This window comes from Giraffa tippelskirchi, chromosome 9 (assembly GCF_054371585.1).
Source record: "Giraffa tippelskirchi isolate mGirTip1 chromosome 9, T2T-mGirTip1v1.2.pri, whole genome shotgun sequence".
NCBI classification, from domain to species: domain Eukaryota; kingdom Metazoa; phylum Chordata; class Mammalia; order Artiodactyla; family Giraffidae; genus Giraffa; species Giraffa tippelskirchi.
In genome coordinates, this window is record NC_137283.1 from 153022080 (window position 1) to 153042442 (window position 20363).

Genomic DNA, 20363 nt, shown 5'->3' on the forward strand with positions numbered 1-20363 from the left:
AAATAGATAATCAATAAGGATCTACCATATAGCACAGGGAACTCTATTCAATATTCCCTAATAACATATATGGAAAAACAATCTGAAAAAGAATGAATAAATGCAATGTATAAATGAATCACTATGCTGTACACCTGAAACTAACACAACATTGTAAATTAACTATACTCCAATACAAAAAAAAAAAAAGAATGGAATGCCTTCAATGGCAAAGGGTCAAAGAATCCTGATTCTGGCAGTTTTCCAACAGATAGCACTCATAGGTAACACAGACTTTGCAGAGGCAGCCTCAATACTAAATTTTTCTGGAGGGTGACGTGGGGAGTAAAACCAAATATTCAGGTCCAGATTCAATTGCTTATTGAGAGTCTGTTCCCTGTCACATTGAGGCAGGGAAAATCCTGTGAAAGCTAATGACGTCAAGAGTACCAGGCAATAATCAGCCTGCAACTTTAAATCAGTGAATGAAAAAGGGCATGAGTTAGAGAAGGTCCGTAACACCAGTGCCCACTTTTTGGCTTTGTGTATACGGCCTGGGAAACCTGGGTTCATTTTGGTACAAGTCTTTTGCCTGTGTGTGTTTAAAGATCATGATAAGTTATAGAAACTTACTGATAAAATTTACGCATGACATGGTGAGACTGAGTTTCAAAACTAGAATTCATTGTATGTGATGTTTTTGACGGTCTGGTTGCAAGCGCTTTGGAAGTCCTATGCAGTAAACCTGTGCTCCCATATGAGATGAACCAAGTTTCTGAGGGTGATAGGCAGAGAAAAGACTGCTTTTTCACTGGGGCCTCAGATGAAATGACTCAACTGGCATGTGTGAGAGGATTTCTTTCCAGGGGGATGGTTTCTTTACCATGGAGCAGACATGGATTTTGTTTTTCCTTCAAAACATATCCTTTGGCTTTTAAAGCATGTCTTTCACTGTTTCCACTGGCAAAGAGCTAACGTGTGACAGCGTCAGAGGATAAAATAGGACACTGTTTTTGCACTGTTTTGAATTATACAGGCTGTGGTACTTGTTAAAAATGGAGGAAAGGGTGACCAAAAGTATGCTGATGAAGCGTTTAAGGTTCCCTTAGTCAGATCTGTTCCACGGTCTGGAAACCAGCATGTCAAATGGGATATAATTTTAACTTTCACAGGGTTATTTAACACATTTATGTTTTGACCAATTTCTCCCGAGAAGGATGGAGAATGCCCAAGGCAGTGGACCGAATGTTGTAGGCAGTACACAGTAGTGCATGGGGTTGTGAACTGCATTTGAAAAGTTTTCGTTAATATAATTCTTGAAGAGTTTACAAAGTAAAAAGCTTTGGAAATGGTTCATATCCAGCCTGGAAATGAAAAGCTTGGAAGTGTCATCTTAAAGTGGACAAAACAACGGATTGGGATACGAACAGACTTGCATTTGAGTTCCCCTACTGTCATTCAGTTCAGTTCAGTCGCTCAGTCGTGTCCAACTCTTTGCGACCCCATGAATTGCAGCACACCAGGCCTCTCTGTCCATCACCAACTCCCGGAGTCCACCCAAACCCATGTCCATCGAGTCAGTGATGTCATCCAACCATCTCATCCTCTGTCGTCCCCTTCTCCTCCTGCCCCTAATCCTACCCAGCATTAGGGTCTTTTCGTTAGAAGCTTAATAGCAGCAAGCAAGTCTTCAGTTGCCTTATCTGTCAAATCAGAGATGGAATTTTCCAAATACTAGTTTTTAGCAAGGCCATTTTTCTTTCAAACAAAATCCTGTATCTTAATCTGATGAGTAAAAAAGCTAAATAGAGCACCATTCCCTTGGATACTGTCAGTGGGGAGCTTGGGACCATAGCCAGCGATGCTCCCCACCCAAAACCCCTAGAATCATCGTCTCACCATCACACAGCAGCAGGAGTCAGTGGAACATTCTGGACACATGGTATCTGAAATCTGTGGAGTGTTCGTCTTTTATGAGTAAACAGAGAAATTGGTGTTGCTTGCTAGGACATCCCCAGGAGTAATGGAGAATTAAAACAGAAGTGGATTAGCACCTAGAGACTTCCTTGAAAAAACCAGTCTGGGTTATTCTAGTGTAGCCTCTGAAGTTAGGGGAGAGTTCATGGAACAATTTGGAAATTAGGTTTAAGCTCGCAGTGCATTCTGAAAGCTCTCCCTTTCTACCTCCTTTTTGAGGCACCTTGTTTTGTTAGCACAATGCAACACACTTTCACAGGTGTCTGGATGATCTCCTGGATTCACACTGTGAGTGGTTTCGTAATGAGTCCACATCTTTCAAAGGATTCTTTCTCATAAAGAAAAGGGAAGGGGGTTAACTACCTGATTCCCTGGTGGCTTAGATGGTAGAGTCTGCCTGCAATGTGGGAGACCAGAGCTCAATCCCTGGGTTGGGAAGATCCCCTGGAGAAGGAAATGGCACCCCACTCCAATACTCTTGCCTGGAAAATCCCATGGATGGAGGAGCTTGGCAGGCTACAGTCCATGGGGTCGCAAAGAGTTGGACACGACTGAGCGACTTCACTTTCACTTTTCACTTTTCCAACTACCTGAAGAGGCAGGTCGTTCTTTTTGAATCCTGATGAAACATTGTTTTGACAAACCTGAACCTCTAGATGTGTGGTCTTGACAACACTGTTCTGGTCGGGAACGGCTTGGTCCCCTGTGCAGAAGGGCTTGCAAGTTTATAGGCTGTGTGCCTGATAGCCAAGACTCGGACATCCATGACTTATCTGTGTAACACAGGTCAAAGAGGCTAAACCTTATTCCTTTGCTTTCTCTTCTTGATATGGAGGGCATTGGGGAGAAGAGGGAGATAGGTAGATTTGGGGAAGGAACTGAAGTGGTTCTTTGACAAGGACAGAGGACATTGTGAAGTAGTCCTAACTTTTGAGATTTTTGAAGGAAAATTGGTAATATTCAGTAGTTATGTATTCTCTTTATCATTGACCCAAACAAAACACAGTGGTAATTTATAAGGACAGAAATAAATTTAAACATGAGGGAGGAGCTGATGGTGAAACGCGAAAGAGAAATGCAAATCTGAGGAAAATACTAAGTTGTTTCAAAAAGCTATAACATGGGAAGCTCGAGTGAGGTATTTATATTTATTACTAGACAGAGAAATGTATTTTCTCGGCACTCTATTTCCTTAAAAGGAGGTAAAATCAGCTACATGACAACTGTTCCTACTTAAGAATGACGGTTACGTCAGACTTTGATTTCTAACTTTTTTGTACCTAAATTACATTTTTTAGTGTTTCTTTTTGTTCTACTCCTTTGACCTGGCCTGGAAAAGTTTAAGAACATTTCTTTCTATTTTCCCTCTCTAATAACCTTTGACAGTTTCTTGCCCTAAACTCAAGGTATAAAAATTATATTTAAAAAATGGATGGGTAAAGGACATCTCCATTTATAAAGAGAACAGTTCCAATTAACATCCAATTTAACTAACATTCTTTTTTTTATTTAAATAGTTGTTTTCATTAGAAACTACCTGTGTGTGCTCAGTCGTGTCCAACTCTTTGTGACCCCACGGACTGCAGCCCGCCAGGCTTCCCTGTCCATGGAATATTTTAGGCAAGAATACTGGAGTGGGTTGGCATTTGCTGCTGGAGTGGGTTGCCATTTCCTACTCCAGGGGATCTTCCTGACATAGGGAATTAACCTGCGTCTCTTGCATTGGCAGGTTAATTTTTACCACTGGGAAGCCTCCATACTACCTTGATCTTAGCCAAAAGGCTGAGAAGCAATTACATATTATTTATCAAAAAAAAGAAGACTTGTATGCTTATGGACTGTGCATTTTATGACCTAGACTTGGGTATCCATGACTCACTGATAGCAAATACAGTTCTTGAGAACAATGCTCTCTCGTCTAAAACTAATACAATGCTTATCCAAGGTACCATATGTTTAGGGTCCAAATATCAGGTTGACCAAAAGATCGCTTGGGTTTTCTGTAAAAACCCATAAGAACTTTTTGGCCAACCCAATACTTGTCACCCTAGAGGTGTGGAGAGTTATTGCAGCTTCCAAAAGCTAATTTGTTCTCCATCCACAGTCTGTGTTCTGAGACAATCTGATGCTCACAAGCTCTCATTGACTATTTTGCTTAATGTGCACCTGAAGAATTAATAAAAGCAAGTCTTGCTAAATATCTGCAGGGCAGATAAAAGGAAACTGCATGAAACATCTGTTTGACAACAAAGATTGTACAACAAACCTTCAGTGTTTGGTATTTTAATCCTGAAGCAATTCAGAAATGAGTTCCTGCAGGCAAATACACTCATTTACTAATTACTGGAACATGGCATAGAGCAAGTGAGAAATAGAAGTCTAATTCTCAACAGGATGTAGCAAAATATTTGCAATGTTTTATACAGACTTTAAAGTAAAGCAGTTTTCCTTTTCAAAATAATTTTTTTTGTATTATATCCACAAGCTGACATTTTAAAAAAAATGCATTATTTGAAGCTAGGTCTTCTTTAAAGAGTTTTTATTTTTCCAATATGAAATGTTCCATAGCCCAGTAACTAACTCTTATTAAATGCACACTATGGGTCAGGCGCTATTCTCAGCTAGTATGTGTTTTATCTCATTTGAATGTTTAAAATGACCTTATTACATAGGAATTCTTATCACTGTCATCTGATAGATGAGAAATATGAAGACACTAAGCAACCTGTTGAAGGTCAAACAGACAGTGACAGTTGAAGAGTTTGAACCCAGGCAGTCTGACTTGATGCTTTTGAACTGTGGTGCTGAAGAAGACTCTTGAGAGTCCCTTGGACAGCAAAAAGATCAAACTAGTCAATCCTAAAGGAAATCAATCTTGAATATTCATTGGAAGGACTGATGCTGAAGCTGAAACTCCAATATTTTGATCACCTGATACAATGAGCCGACCTATTAGAAAAGACCCTGATGATGGGGAAGACTGAGGGAAGGAGGAGAAGGAGACGACAGAGGATGAGATGGTTGGATGGCATCACCAACCCAATGGACGTGAGTTTGAGCAAACTCTGGGAGATAGAGAAGGACAGGAAAGTCTGGTGTGCTGCAGTTCATGGGGTCACAAAGAGTTGAACATGACTGAGCAGCTGAACAACAAGTCTGACTTCAGAACCACCATAGTAAGTCACTCCCCCATAATTCACAGACCAAGGCCAGAGCTAGATGATCTCTTGAGGAACGAGACAGAAAAAAAATTACACAATTGCATTGAAATACTCCCCTCTTCTAGAACTCTCTTTCTTCCATCTGAAATACTTAATTTAAGGCTTAAGAATGAAAGAAAAAGGAATCGTAGCATGGCTTTTCCCAACAAGGAATCACCATTTGGGAAGCAATTTTGATATTTATAAAAACTATTTTAAACCTTCTAGATTGCTGCAGTATCAGATAGTTTTCTGAAAACGAAGTCTCCTAGAGAGCTGGGAGTGTGTTCAACACCAAGGCTGCCACTGGAGCATCACATGTTTCATCTTCTGTTTTGGCCACTGTGATAGATTCTATGCCACTAGATTACAGGACCAACCTCCAAGGATGTTGGGAAACTGTAGCGATCATGCACAAGAAGATGACTCCAGCAGCTGGGCACTGCTTTACGGTTTTGAAACAGGTCGGGGAGATCCAGAAGACCACTGCTAACCAAGAAGATCCACCTATGAATTGGATCTTACAGGACCCTGAAACGTGCGGTTCTATGGAAATTTCATTAAGTCTATAGCGTGGCCCCTCCAACCTCCCAAGGGATCTCATCTTTGTAAATCTCGGAATTCTGGGTCCCACTGATTTTCTTATTTGAAGACACTTTGTGGGTTTGTAATGGAAACAGGTTTTCTGAAGTGCCTGATTCATGGACATTTAGCACTAGACGGTACCTTGAGAATCAACTTTAACTCTTCATCACTTTGCTAGTGAGGAAACCACAAACCAGAGATTACAACGTTAATGTCCAAGAAGCTGTCAGTGACAACACTGCAATGGTAGCAGGTTCTCTGGCTCTAAGTTCAGAATTTTTAACAAAACTGGCTTGACCTTCATACCCATCATAGCCCCTGGCCTTTTAGATTTGTGGGCGTGAGTCTGTGGCACTTCTTTCTCTATCCTTTTTTAGGAGTCTGTGGCTGAGGGTGCCACCCAAATCTGCGACACAGCAGTCAACTTCTCATGAAAGAGCATAGAACTAAAATACTACACGGAATACAATACTGCTAGAGATTACCTTAGTGTTCTGGCACCTTCTATAATATGGGAGAATGAGGTTTACTGTTCAGCAAATATATAGCCACAAATCTTATTTTTACCCATACCTTTAAGAAGCACGGGTGGAAAAAGTCATGATAGAAAACAATTTTTCATTCTTTACTCCCAATATCAGTGTAGATTCTGAGGAAGGATTATATTTTGCTTGAGGAAATGTGTGCATTAAACCAATGATCATCTCCAATAACTGCTGCTTGTAAAGGGAATACAAAGACAGATGGGGAAGTCTCTATGGTTCCAAGAGCTGACACGCATGTTCGCGCCAGTTATGACGCAGCTCAGGTGTGGTATCACACAGATGAGAGGACGTACCAGGAGCAGCTGCAGCAACAGCACCAACAAAAGCAACACGTGTTGTTGGGCCTCTGGTTTCCAGGTGCCTGAGACACAGCAGGTGTTTCTTCATTCTGCGACTGCTGCCTTTTTCGCATTTCAGCTACTGCAGTGCCCAATTGGCTGAAAGAAGAGAGAAAATATGAGATTTGAAAAAATTACAAGGGTAAATTGCCTCTGCTGAAGGAAGCATACTTTAGTTACGGGGTCGGGGAGAAGACAGTTTGAGAAAAGATAAACACGAATAAGCTTTAGCAGTCAAGTTGCCAATTCTCCAGAAGTTTTTTTAGGCAAATATTCTAAAAACTTTGGGGACAGGCTACTACCATTATTGGCTGCATACAATCACAGTGTTGACACGTAACCAGAATCAGTTGGGAAGGTAAATATGATAAGATTTGAAAATGTATTTTTCACTTCCTTCTTTACTCAAGGATGACCACACCTGCTTTCCTTTATGGACACCTTTACGTGGTTATAGTGGGTGTGAGTAACTCTTTTCTCCACTGACGTTGACAGTAAGGTTATATAAGTTTATGAAGCATTGCTGTGAGGTTTCTAACTCTATAACATAGTCAAGAAGAACAGTTTGATTTTAGCCCTCTCTTACCTTTTTTTTTTTTCCCTCATCTCTTTTTAAAACATACAAACTCCTTTGTGGCACTTCTGGCTCACCGTCCAGGGACCTTCTCTTGATAACATTGGCAAAATTCCTTATTCTGGTAGGTGTCCCTGTTGCAAACGCATCAGCTCCCTTTCCTCCAGCACTCAAAATTTATTTTCATTTAGTAGATACTTGTGGAAAATAAAAAGTTATCAAACCCACAAGAATCATTTTAGCGGAATTTATATATCATGGCAGATAAGAAAAATGCTGGGGTACAGGCTGCCCTACCAGTGACCTTACAAATCAAGCCAAGTGAGTTGCCACATATTTATAAGACCCACTCTGATCCAAGAGTTATTTATGATAAAAAAATAAAGTTTTATTTTATTAGACTAAAATAAAAGATAGCATAAACTTTTAGAAAAGGGAATGATTCTACTCAATAATATTTTCACAAATATGCAATGTATGTAAACTACACATATATATTATCATATATGTGACTGTGAGCAATACTTGTTAATAACATAAAGCACTTTGGGCTTTTTTAGCATTGTGATCTCACGCTTTAAAAAACATTTTCAGTTATGAATACAATGATAAGATACTTTAAAAATACCATATTATTTTTTATTTTTTTTATTGGAGGATACTTGCTTTACAATGTTCTGATAGTCTCTGTCATACATCAACATGAATAATTTATATATTTATATATATATATATATATATATCTCCTCCCTCGTGAGTCTCCCCCTCCCCATCCCACCCCCTCTAGGTTATCAAAGAGCACCAGGCTTGGCTCCCTGTGTTATAGTAGCTTCCTGCTGGTTATCTATTTTACACATGATAGTGTATATATGCCAGTGCTACTTTCTCGAGAGCAACCCTCTCTTTAGACCAGAAACAGACAAGAAAACGACAGTGGTAGATAAACAGGGGTACAGTCACAGTAATTTTGCAATTCAACTATAGGAACAGAAAGCAGCAAAGGTTCCATATTCTACTGGGGTAAAAAGTGCTCCACTGTGAGTAGTGGAAGACCAGAGTTCAGGTCACCTGAATAAAATCAGGGGTGGTGGTTCTGTCACTCATAAAAAGATGCTAAAAAAACTCTCTGTACCATCCAGGGTACCTAGCTGCAGGAGTGAGAGGATGCCCAGAGAGCCCACCTGACCTGACCTAGGCCAAGCAGCCCACAGATTCTGTGACTGGGTTAAGGATTTCTCCAAAACCATTCCTGGATGAGAGAAAATCCTGAGATGCCAATGCAAGAGCTACTTTGGGACTGAAGGTCTTGAGGGACTACAGGAGATAACTGAGAAGCATTATAAAGAATGAGAGTGAGGAATACACCTCTTAAGTGTGTTGCCTGAAAGCAAAAAATCCAATTAACACTAAAAACCAGAAAGTCACTCAATAATCATGAGATGATTATATTCCTGATCAAATGCAAACAACAGAATCATCTAAAATTAGTTTAGTGAGCATATGTTTAACATAAACAATATGACAAAGGAAAAAATGTTCATATAAGAGAATGAGAAATTATAAAAACAAATATAGGCAAAAATGAAACAAGGATAGACAAAATGAAAAATGTAGAAACAAACTACATAGCCATTAAAAAGATTCAGATGAAATAATCTCTTCCCATAGCAACCCCCAGAAGAATAAGTGTCAAGGACTGTACTCAGAATTCAACAAAAAGAGAAAAGATGAAACATATAAAAGAGAATTGAGACAAGTATAGCAGTAACACTGAAAGATTCCAGTATGTGTCCAACAAGATTTTTATCATAAGGAAAGAATTAACAGACTGTCAGGGAAGTATTTTCAAGGAAGTTTTATTGGAAGAGAAAACAAAAAACAAAACCAAAAAGACTTACAATGAAAGAGCATACCACATGCTTTAGCAGGATTAATAAAACCCAGACATATTTGCATTAAAATATAATCACAGAACTCTAAGATAAAAATATAAGCTGAATTACCCACAGAGGAGTAACAAGGACTGACAGAAGAATAGCCACAGCAATCAGACAAGAAAAATAAAAGATCAAAGTTGGGGACTTACCTGGTTGGTCCACTGGTTAAGAATTTGCCTGGCAATGCAGGGAACATGGATTCGATCCCTGGTCTGGGAAGATTCCACATGACATGGAGCAACTAAGCCCATGCGCCACAACTACTGAGTCTGTGCTCCACAATTACTGAGCCTATGCTCCAAAGTCTGTGAGCCACAACTATTGAGCCTGTGTGCTACAATTACTGAAGTGTGTCTAGAGCCCATGCATTGCAACAAAGAGCAGCCCTCACTCACCACAACTGGCGAGACAGCCTGGGTAGCAACGAAGACCCAGGACAACCAAAAAATGAAATCCAAATTGGAAGGGAAGAGGTAAAATTGTCATTGTATGCAATGACAAGAAAACCCTAAAGACTACACATAAAAACTACCAGAACTAATAAACAATTTCAGCAAGGTAAGAGTCCGCCTGGAATGCGGGAGACCTGGGTTTGAGTCCTGGGATGGGAAGATCCCCCGGAGGGCATGGTAACCTACTCCAGTATTCTTGCGTGGAGAATCCCCATGGACAGAGGAGCCTGGCGGACTACAGTCCATAGTGATGCAGAGTTGGACACGACTGCGCAACTAAGCATAACTCAGCACACAGCAGGATACAAGATTAACATGCAGAAATCTATTGCATTTCTTTATGCTAACAATGAAATATCAGGAAAAAAAAAAGCCCTTAGTTGCATTTCCTTCCTGTGTGCCATGATAAAAAGTGATGCTGAAGGTAATTCACTGTGGTTTACCTATAAATATAGAAAGAAAAATTTGTATGCTATACAAATATAACAAATCTGTTATATTTTTCTTTTCTTGCGTTCACCAATGAAATTTTAAGCAAAACAAATCTTCTTAATGTTATACAAGTGAAAAAAGAAAAAAAAGTCTTGCAAAATGATCATATCTACGGACTGAAACCGTCAAATACTTTTGAATATGTGGAGGTCAATCCTTCTTCCTTCTCTTCGACTCCATAGGGAGGAAGACTGTCAAGAGATCACTTACTTTCCAAGATAGAGGAGAATGAAGTAGGAGAAATTCTCCTTTACAAACAAGAACATACCTGTGCACAAAATTGGGACTTCAGGCTTTGAGTAGTGTGCAGCCCCAGGAGGACCCAGGATCCAGGAGCAGAGCAGGGCTGGCAGCAGGTGTGGTGGATCTCAGACTGCTCCCCTCACACTGGCCAACTTGAAAACACTTCATTTAGGGCTTTCCTGGTGGCTCAGTGGTAAAGAATCTGCCTGACAATGCAGGAGACATGGGTTTGATCCCTGGTCTGGGAAGATAACACATGCAGAGCAACTGAGCCCCTGTGCCACAACTATTGAGCTTGTGCTCTAGAGCCCTGGAGCCACAGCTATTGAAGCCCTCGGGCGCTTAACCTCAGCAACAAGAGAAGCCACATCAAGGAGAAGCCTGCGCACCTCAACTACAGAGTAGCCCCTGCTCTCCATAACTAGAGAAAGCCCAGGCAGCAACAAAGACCCGGCACAGCCAAAAGTAAATAAATAAATTTTAAAAAAAACTTCATTTAGTTCTCTGTGAGGTTCTGGGAATGCTGCTATGGAATAAGATTAATGGCTTCAGCATCTTCATTTCCTCCTCCACGGCTTAGGCAAATTTATGAAGAAGGAAAACCCATAAATCTAGATAGTGATCAGAGAGGGCTTTCCTTCTGTTGTGAATTAATTGTATCTTCCAAGAAACGAAGAGAAAATTCTGATCTCACTTCCAGTTGTATACAATTTTATCCCATGTTGCTCCTTCCATTTTTTATGGATGAGATGCAATGATCAAAACCATCTTTATGCAAAAAAAAGTAAAAATCAACACGCAGAACTACAGCAAACAAAAAAGCTTCTGCACGTTAAAATGAAAAGTCAATCTACAGAATGAGGGAAGTATTTGGGGACAACAGGTCTGATATGGTCCCCAAATATTTCCCCCATCCTGTAGATTGACTCAGTGGTAAAGACCCCACCAGCAAGGCAGGAGTCATAGGAGTTGTGGGTTCGATCCCTGGGTCAGGACGATCCCCTGAAGGAGGAAATGGCAACCCACTCCAGTATTCTCGCCAGGAAAATCTCATGGACAGAGGAGCCTGGTGGGCTACAGTCCATAGGGTGGCAAAGAGTCAAACATGACTGAGCGACTGAGAACATATGTCTGATAAAAGGTTAATTTCCAGAATATACAAAGAATTCTTACCATTCAATAACAAAAAGACAAAAAAATCTGATTTGAAAATGGGCAGAGGAATTGGAACAGACATTTTTCCAAAGGAGACATACAAATGGCCAAACAGATGGCAAGATGCTCAGCATCACTAATCATCAGGGAAGTGCAAATCTAAACCATAATGAGATTATCACCTCACACTTGTTAGAAGGGTTATCATCAAAAAGACGAGAGATAACAAGTATTGTCTGAAAATGTAGAGGAAAGGGAACTCTTGTGCAGTATTGGTGGGAATGTAAATTGGTTCAGCCACTAGGGAAAACAGTATGGAGGTTCCTAAAAAAATTAAAAAGATAACCATTTGATACAGCAATCCCATTTCTGAATATATGTCCAAAGGAAATGAAAACTGGATATCAAAAAGATATTTGCATTCTCATGTTTATTGCAGCATTATTCACAAAAGCCAAGATATGGAGACAACCTAAGTGTCCATCGATGGATGAATGAATAAAGATGTGATATACATGTACACATACAAACAATGGAATATTATTAATGAATAGTTCTTGAGGGTACTATGTTAAATATGATAAAGCAGACAGAGAACAAATATTGTATGGCATTACTTATATGTAGGCTTCCCAGTTGGTTCAGTGGTAACAGAATCTGTCTGCCAGAGCAGGAGAGGCAGGAGACACGGGTTTGACCCCTGGGGCGGGAAGATACCCTGGAGGAGGAAACGGCAACCCACTCCAGTATTCTTGTTGGAAACTTTTATGGACGGAGGAGCCTGTTGGGGTACAGTCCATGGGGTCACAAAGAGTTGGACAGGACTGAGTGACTGAGCAGGCATGCATTACTTATATGTAGAATTTTAAAAAGTTGAATTCATAATAACAGAGAATAAAATCATAAGTACCAGAAACTGGGGTGTGGGGGAACAGGGCAGATGTTGATCAAAGGGTACAAACTTGAAGTTAGAAGACGAATAAGTTCTGAAGAATTAATGCATGGCACTGTGATTATAGTTAACACTACTATATTGCCTATTTTGAAGTTGTTAAGAGACCTGAGGATGAGATGTTTGGATGGCATCACCGACTCACTGGACATGAGGTTTGAGCAAACTCCAGGAGATGGTGAAGGACAGGAAACCTGGTGTGCTGCAGTCCATGGAGTCACAAAGAGTCAGACACAACTGAACGACTGACGATGACGAAGAGACTTGATCTTAAATATTCTCATCATAAAAAAAATGATAATTATGTGATGGGATGAAGGTGTCAGCTAGTACTACTGAGGTAGTCATATTGCAATATATAAATGCATCTGATCAACACATTTTACACCTTAAATTAAAATTGTTATATGTCAATTATATCTCAGTTTAAAGAACATCTTTACAGTTTGAATAATGAGTCAAATAAAACAATATAAAATTTAAAAGGAAAATACAAGCATCTAAAAAATTGCATATGACAAGGATGGGAGAAACATGGCTTAATAGGATCATAACAAGGTAATTTATTGGACAATAAATTCATTATTAATCAATAGTATGATATAAACAAAATCATTTAGAATGCATTAATAAGAATATGGTTTGTAATACAAACTGGTGATAGGTTTTCTCTGGGCTGGTTAAATGATCACGTTCAATTTCGGCCCCCACAACTTAAGACGGAAAGTGGAATTTGCTCAGAAAATCAGGAAAGTTAAAAAAACACACACAAAACTTAAAAAAATCTCTTGAGAATACTACACTTAGAACACAAGTGTTTAAAGAAGATTCAGATAATCAGAATCAAAATTACCTAATATTTGAAGTAACACACAGCAGAAGAAAATGTAAGATCTGCTTGTAAGATCCCTAATGTTAGAAGATGGATTGATAAATAGAAGCAACCGAAAGAGACTTGCTTTCATAAATAGAAAGTCTGTCTGATATTCAGATAAGACCTTAAGTTACCTGTGAGGTTAGTATCAAGTCAAGCTTTCTTGAGGTTATTTAAGCCAAGGCTGGACATTCTGAAAGAGGTTGATGTACAGGGGCCTTAAGTTTACATGGATAGTTCGACTGAGAACACTGTTCTTGGTTCTAAAGTTGCCGTTCTTAAAATGGGCAGCCCAAGCTGAGAACTGTCTTTCAAAATACAGTTGGGAGGGAGATGAAGAACTGTTTTTCTTTTAAATTTGTTCTCTTGTAGATAGTACTGTCAATTCTTGAGTATGTCCTGATATTATTCTTTATCATTTTTGCTTATATATAGTTTCTGAATTGAATTATAAAACTCTTATGGGGAAGGAGAGAAAAATACATTTAATATATATTGGTTTTCCTGGAATTTAGCAGTGTTTGCTGTCAATAGAAGATGCTCATGATATTGTATCAGCTATATCTCAATAAAAAATAGTGGATTGTTTACAATAAAAATACAACACAATAAAGTAAAATAAAATAAAAATGTGCATTTTATCCTCTTAGAAACATTCATATCTTATCTTAGGAACACGACTCAGGGATTGAAGCTGGGTCTCCTGCCTTGAAGGTGTGTTCTTTACTGTCTGACCCACCAGGGAAACCCATATAAAACTCAGAAATATACAAATGACAATATCCTCCATCCCTCCTGCTAAGTTGCAGTACAATATGGTGATTAAACCATCTTTGGATTTGGGCTGTGTCCAGATCTTCCCTCTTGTCAACTGTATGCCCTTTGGATAGTTATTTCGTCTCCTTGTGTCCAATGTCCATATCTGAAGATATTTATTGATAATTACAGAACATATCAGTATATCATTACTACTATAAGGGTTAAGTGGATTGAAAATTTTAAATACTTGGAAAAACATCATTATACATACAGTGAGTACTTAAGTACATTGTACTCAATACAATGCTTGAGAGTGTTGTACATAATGTCAGCAACAAGCTGGTGTGGTAAATATTTTCAGGCTACAGATGCTGAAGATTTCTATCACTTCCTTCCTACTGAGAGATCACTCCACTTTATGTAGGGCGGATTGTAGTGTTCTTGTGTCCATTGGTTAGACTCTTCCTAGATCAGAGATCTACACAAAGGCTTACTCAGAAAACTAACGGTTTGCATTTTCATTTCTCCACGAACACTGTAATTTTTATCACATGTAAATGAACTGAGTCTGAAGTGACTCATAGTATCCACAATCAACTCCTTACCCCACAATCACACTTCATTATAATTGAAGCCATCTTGTCATGTTTAGTGAAAGCATTCAGTTTTGTCATATAGTTGTTGATTCAGTGTTGAGCCCCAAAAAGGTATTTGCTAAATAAGCCAAATTTGTGAGGCCCTTTTTAGCATGAGGGTGGACAAGGAAGCAATTCACCATATTTATTCCTAGTTGTGATATATTTCCCCTGTGAAGGAAAACAACCCATTCCTCAATTTAAAATTTCTGGTAACTACCCTGCTTCAGCTAAGCTGGCATATATCTATGTAACGGAGCAAGCTTTCAATGCCACCTCCTGTTTCATGATTTATTCTTCTAAAAAGGGTGGTATCCAAAACAACTTTTCCCCTTTTTTTGAGGGGAGAAAAGTTTTGGATATGCTTTTTTCAAAACTCACCATTTGGAAAAATCACCATTTTATGATTACATTAAACTGTGAAACATTCAAGAAGTAAACTCTTCGTGCTTTCAGAGTGAATAATCACTAAGAACAGGATTTGGTCCACTCCTGGCAGTTAGATTCTGGTTCCATCAGTGAATCTATCCATTCGATTCCTTTTCCTTAGTGATATATGAAGCTTGTTGAAATGCCACATTATGCTGAGTCCACAATTCTCTCATGTTCATATTTTCATATCTATTTATAAATACATAAATATGTATCATAACATACAAATCTATAAGAAGACTAGAAAATTTTCCTCCTGTGCTTTCCTCTACCATTAAAGTATAGACTCAGAGCCTTGTCAGTTCTCTCCTCTTTCAGCTCATGAGCATTTTTCAGACACGCTGAAAAGCATTAGTTGATGAAGCTATCTAAAACAGCGCCTTGTGCAGCTCAGCTGCTAATTTTTGTCCCCAGAAGACTCAAACATTTCCATCTGACAGAACATCACAATTTCTACTCTTGTGATTCTGTACTTCTGTCAACTTTCTATTTTCTTCTTTTGACTATGATTTTTGGAGTATAGTGTCTTTGGAGTAAGACAGATCTAGATTGGAATCACAAAGAGCTGCCTTGTACTGCTGCTGCTGCTGCTAAGTCGCGTCAGTCGTGTCCAACCCTGTGTGACCCCATAGACGGCAGCCCATCAGGCTCCACCGTCCCTGGGATTCTCCAAGCAAGAACACTGGAGTGGGCTGCAATGTCCTTCTCCAATGCAGTCAGTCAGTCAGTTCAGTCGCTCAGTCATGTCCGACTCTTTGCGACCCCATGAACCCCAGCATGCCAGGCCTCCCTGTCCATCACCAACTCCCTGAGTTTACCCAAGCTCATGCCATCGAGTCGGTGATGCCATACAGCCTTCTCATCTTCTGTTGTCCGCTTCTCCTCCTGCCCCCAATCCTTCCCAGCATCAGGGTCTTTTCCAATGAGTCAACTCTTTCCATCAGGTGGCCAAAGTATTGGAGTTTTAGCTTCAACATCAGTCCTTCCAATGAACACCCAGGACTGATCTCCTTTAGGATGGACTGGTTGGATCTCCTTGAGGTCCAAGGGACTCTCAAGAGACTTCTCCAACACCACAGTTCAAAAGCATCAATTCTTCGGTGCTCAGCTTTCTCCACAGTCCAACTCTCACATCCATACATGACTACTGGAAAAACCATAGCCTTGACTACACAGACATTTGTTGGCAAAGTAATGTCTCTGCTTTTTAATATGCTATCTAGGTTGGTAATAACTTTTCTTCGAAGGAGTAAACGTCTTTTAATTTCATGGCTGCAATCACCATCTGCAGTGATTTTGGAGCAATAATAAAAAATAAAGTCTGACACTGTTTCCACTGTTTCCCCATCTATTTGCCATGAAGTGATGGGACCAGATGCTATGACCTTAGTTTTCTGAACGTTGAGCTTTAAGCCAACTTTTTCACTCTCCTCTTTCACTTTCATCAAGAGGCTCTTTAGTTCTTCTTCATTTTCTGCCATAAAGGTGGTGTCATCTGTCATCTTCATATCTGAGGTTATTGATCTTTCTCCCGGCAAGCTTGATTCCAGCTTGTGCTTCCTCCAGCCCAGCGTTTCTCATGATGTACTCTGCATATAAGTTAAATAAGCAGAGTGACAATATACAACCTTGACGTACTCCTTTTCCTATTTGAAACCAGTCTGTTGTTTCATGTACAGTTCTAACTGTTGCTTCCTGACCTGCATACAGGTTTCTCAAGAGACAGGTCAGGTGGTCCTGTATTCCCATCTCTTTCAGAATTTTCCACAGTTTATTGTGATCCACACAGTCAAAGGCTTTGGCATAGTCAATAAAGCAGAAATAGATGTTTTTCTGAAATTCTCTTGCTTTTTCGATGATCCAGCGGATGTTGGCAATTTGATCTCTGGTTCCTCTGCCTTTTCTAAAACCAGCTTGAACATCTGGAGAAGTTCACGGTTCACGTATTGCTGAAGCCTGGCTTGGAGAATTTTGAGCATTACTTTACTAGCGTGTGAGATGAGTGCAATTCTGTGGTGGTTTGAGCATTCTTTGGCATTACCTTTCTTTGGGATTGGGATGAAACCTGACCTTTTCCAGTCCTGTGGCCACTGCTGAGTTTTCCAAATTTGCTGGCATATCGAGTGCAGCACTTTCACAGCATCATCTTTCAGGATTTGAAATAGCTCAGCTGGAATTCCATCACCTCCACTAGCTTTGTTCGTAGCGATGCTTTCTAAGGCCCACTTGACTTCACATTCCAGGATGTCTGGCTCTAGGTGAGTGATCACACCGTCATGATTATCTGGGTCGTGAAGATCTTTTTTGTACAGTTCTTCTGTGTATTCTTGCCACCTCTTCTTAATATCTTCTGCTTCTGTTAGGTCCATTCCATTTCTGTCCTTTATTGAGCCCATCTTTGCATGAAATGTTCCCTTGGTATCTCTAATTTTCTTGAAGATATCTCTGGTTTTTCCCATTCTGTTGTTTTCCTCTATTTCTTTGCATTGATCGCCGAGGAAGGCTTTCCTATCTCTCCTTGCTACTCTTGGAACTCTGCATTCAAATGAGAATATCTTTCCTTTTCTCCTTTGCGTTTCGCTTCTCTTCTTTTCATAGCTATTTGTATCCTCCAATGCAGGAAAGTGAAAAGTGAAAGTGAAGCCACTCAGTCGTGTCCGACTCTTCGCAACTCCATGGACTGCAGCCTACCAGGCTCCTCTCTCCATGGGATTCTCCAGGCAAGAACACTGGAGTGGGTTGCCATGTCCTTCTCCAACGCATGAAAGTGAAAAGTGAAAGTGAAGCCACTCAGTCATGTCCGACTCTTCATGACCCCATGGACTGCAGCCCACCAGGCTCCTCCGTCCATGGGATTTTCCAGGCAAGAGTACTGGAGTGGGGTGTCATTGCCTTCTCCATTGTACTGGCTACATGGCATTAAGGTTTGTAAAATGGAGCACCCCTGCTTCACAGGTGGTGCAGTGGTAAAAAAATCTGCCTACAATACAGGAGAAGCAGATTCAGTCCCTAGGTGGGGAAGATCCCCTGGAGGAGGAAATGATAACCCACTCTAGTATTCTTGCCTGGAAAATTCCATGGACAGAGGAGCCTAGTGGGCTACAGTCTATGGAGTGGCAAAGAGTCAGACATGACTGAGCATACACAGACATACACACACATATCTGTAATTACAATAATAATAATTGCTCCTACTTTTATTACCTTTAGACAAATTATTGTCCTCATAATTATTTACAAACATACTCCTGATGATTTTCTTCAAAATTGTATGATGGGTTTTTAAATATAACTCCAAGGATGAGAGATTTACTTAGCAGTTGGCAAGGTTTTCATACAAAGAGTTAAAACTCGAAGTGTAGTCTATGGACCAGAAGCATCACACCCCCTGGGAGGTTTTTAGGAAAGAATATTTCAAGTCCCACATCAGACATGCTGGATCTGATTTTGCATTTTAACAATACAAAACAATATGGAGCTACAAATGATGGGTGTACTTAGAGCCTGGGAAGAACTGGTTCGGGCCACGCTAAGCTGTGAACTTGAAGCATCGTGGTTGGCGTGTAGAGGAAGTATATTCACGAGAGTCAAAAAGACATTGTGTGTTCGAGTGAAGCACCAGCTGGAAGCAAAGATCACCGAAGGCTTGTTCAACCGCTCCCTATCAGGCTCATTCACTTGTTTTCCTCTCTCTAGGGCTTTCTTCTCAAAAGACCTGATGCTGGCAAAGACTGAAGGCAGGAGGAGAAGGGGACGCCAGAGGATGAGAGGGCTGGATGGCATCACCAACTCAACAGACATGAGTTTGAGCAAGCTCCGAGAGATGGTGAAGGACAGAGAAGCCTGGTGTGCTGCAGTCCATGGGGTCACAGAGAGTCAGACGTGACTGAGCGACTGAACAACAGGTGCTTTCTGCTCAGTGTCACAAAGAACTGTGTGGCTTCCTCTTTGAGCTATGACTTGTCTACACGCCTGTTTATATGAAAACTGGACTCTGACACCCTAAAGGGTCTCACTTTTTCTGGTATCTCCAGCATCTGGTGGAGGAGCTTCCTCAACCTTTGCAGAACTTCCCAGCTTGTGGGAAGGTGCTGGACACTGTTTACACTTCTCTGACTTGTAATTCCATGTTGTTTTAGAGCTTTGCCATTTGAGAGCTTTTCTTACAAGACTGTGAGTTCTTTTAGGGCACAGTCTAGGCCATTCACCTTGGTACTTTTGATACACACGAAATAATACTCACATGTCTCAGTTAAGCTTCCACTAAGAACTGGTATTTTGCGAACTGATGGAGGTCATAGAACCAACCCTCTATTTTACTCTCAGTGAAAGAGTTAACTTCATGGGGAAAAATTTCTCTCATAAAGTTTATCCCTTTTTTCCCTTCTTCACATGTTGATATCTGCTCTTGTTTGTGTATTTTGGAATCTAATATAAGTGAAAGTATTAGTCACTCAGTTGTGTCTGACTCTTTGGGACCCCGTGGACTGTAGCCCACCAGGCTCCTCTGTCCATGGGATTCTCCAAGCAAGAATACTGGAGTGGGTTGCCATTTCCTTCTCCAGGGGATCCTCCTTGACTCAAGGATCAAACCTTGGTCCCCTGCATTTCAAGTAGGTTCTTTACTGTCTGAGCCACCAGGGAAGCCCATGCAAAATTTAGTTATCTGGATGCTAATATCATCACAATAATATGTGGTAAAAGCACCGTGTTTTCCAGGAATGTCACCACAGACAAAAGCTTGAGAACCGGTGAGGTCGTCAGTGTTTGTTAAATGAGTGAAACAGAGAAAGAAAAGGCTCTTCTAGCGCAAGTGAGTAGGCAGATGCTCTAACAGAGGCCAGCGTTGCACAGTTAAAATGAATGGAAAGGTTATTCAATTACTGGGTAATTTCAGAAAGTCTACAAGACCAATACAGACAAAGCAGCACTTTTAAAGGTCCAATTTTTACCTGACTCATTCAGGCTTTGCTTTAGTTTAAAACAGCAACATTAGCTTAGGGTGAATGTTTTTGAAATGGGACCAAAAATACATTACAGTAAGAGCAGTTCTGTCATAAACACTGCATGGTGACAATGAGACTCCTTAACATGGCCTATTACTGTCATTGTGCCATTCAAGAAAATACCAGTGATTAATACGGAGTCATAATGTGTTTACTTAGGAAAGAACTGATAGCACTTTCATCTTGGTGACATATTCATTTTGAGATTCATCAAACTGCTTTTCAAAG

At 40.2% G+C, this 20363-nt stretch overlaps 1 protein-coding gene across 1 annotated transcript in view; it reads right to left on the bottom strand.

The window, feature by feature from the left end:
* The window catches only part of RGS17 (regulator of G protein signaling 17), a 97214-nt gene that overhangs the window by 23065 nt on the left and 53786 nt on the right, over nucleotides 1-20363 (bottom strand). The window contains exon 2 of the mRNA XM_081530317.1: nucleotides 6580-6723. Coding sequence (XP_081386443.1) covers nucleotides 6580-6698 — 119 coding nt within the window. The 5' untranslated portion in view covers nucleotides 6699-6723. The remainder of the gene's footprint in view (nucleotides 1-6579; nucleotides 6724-20363) is intronic.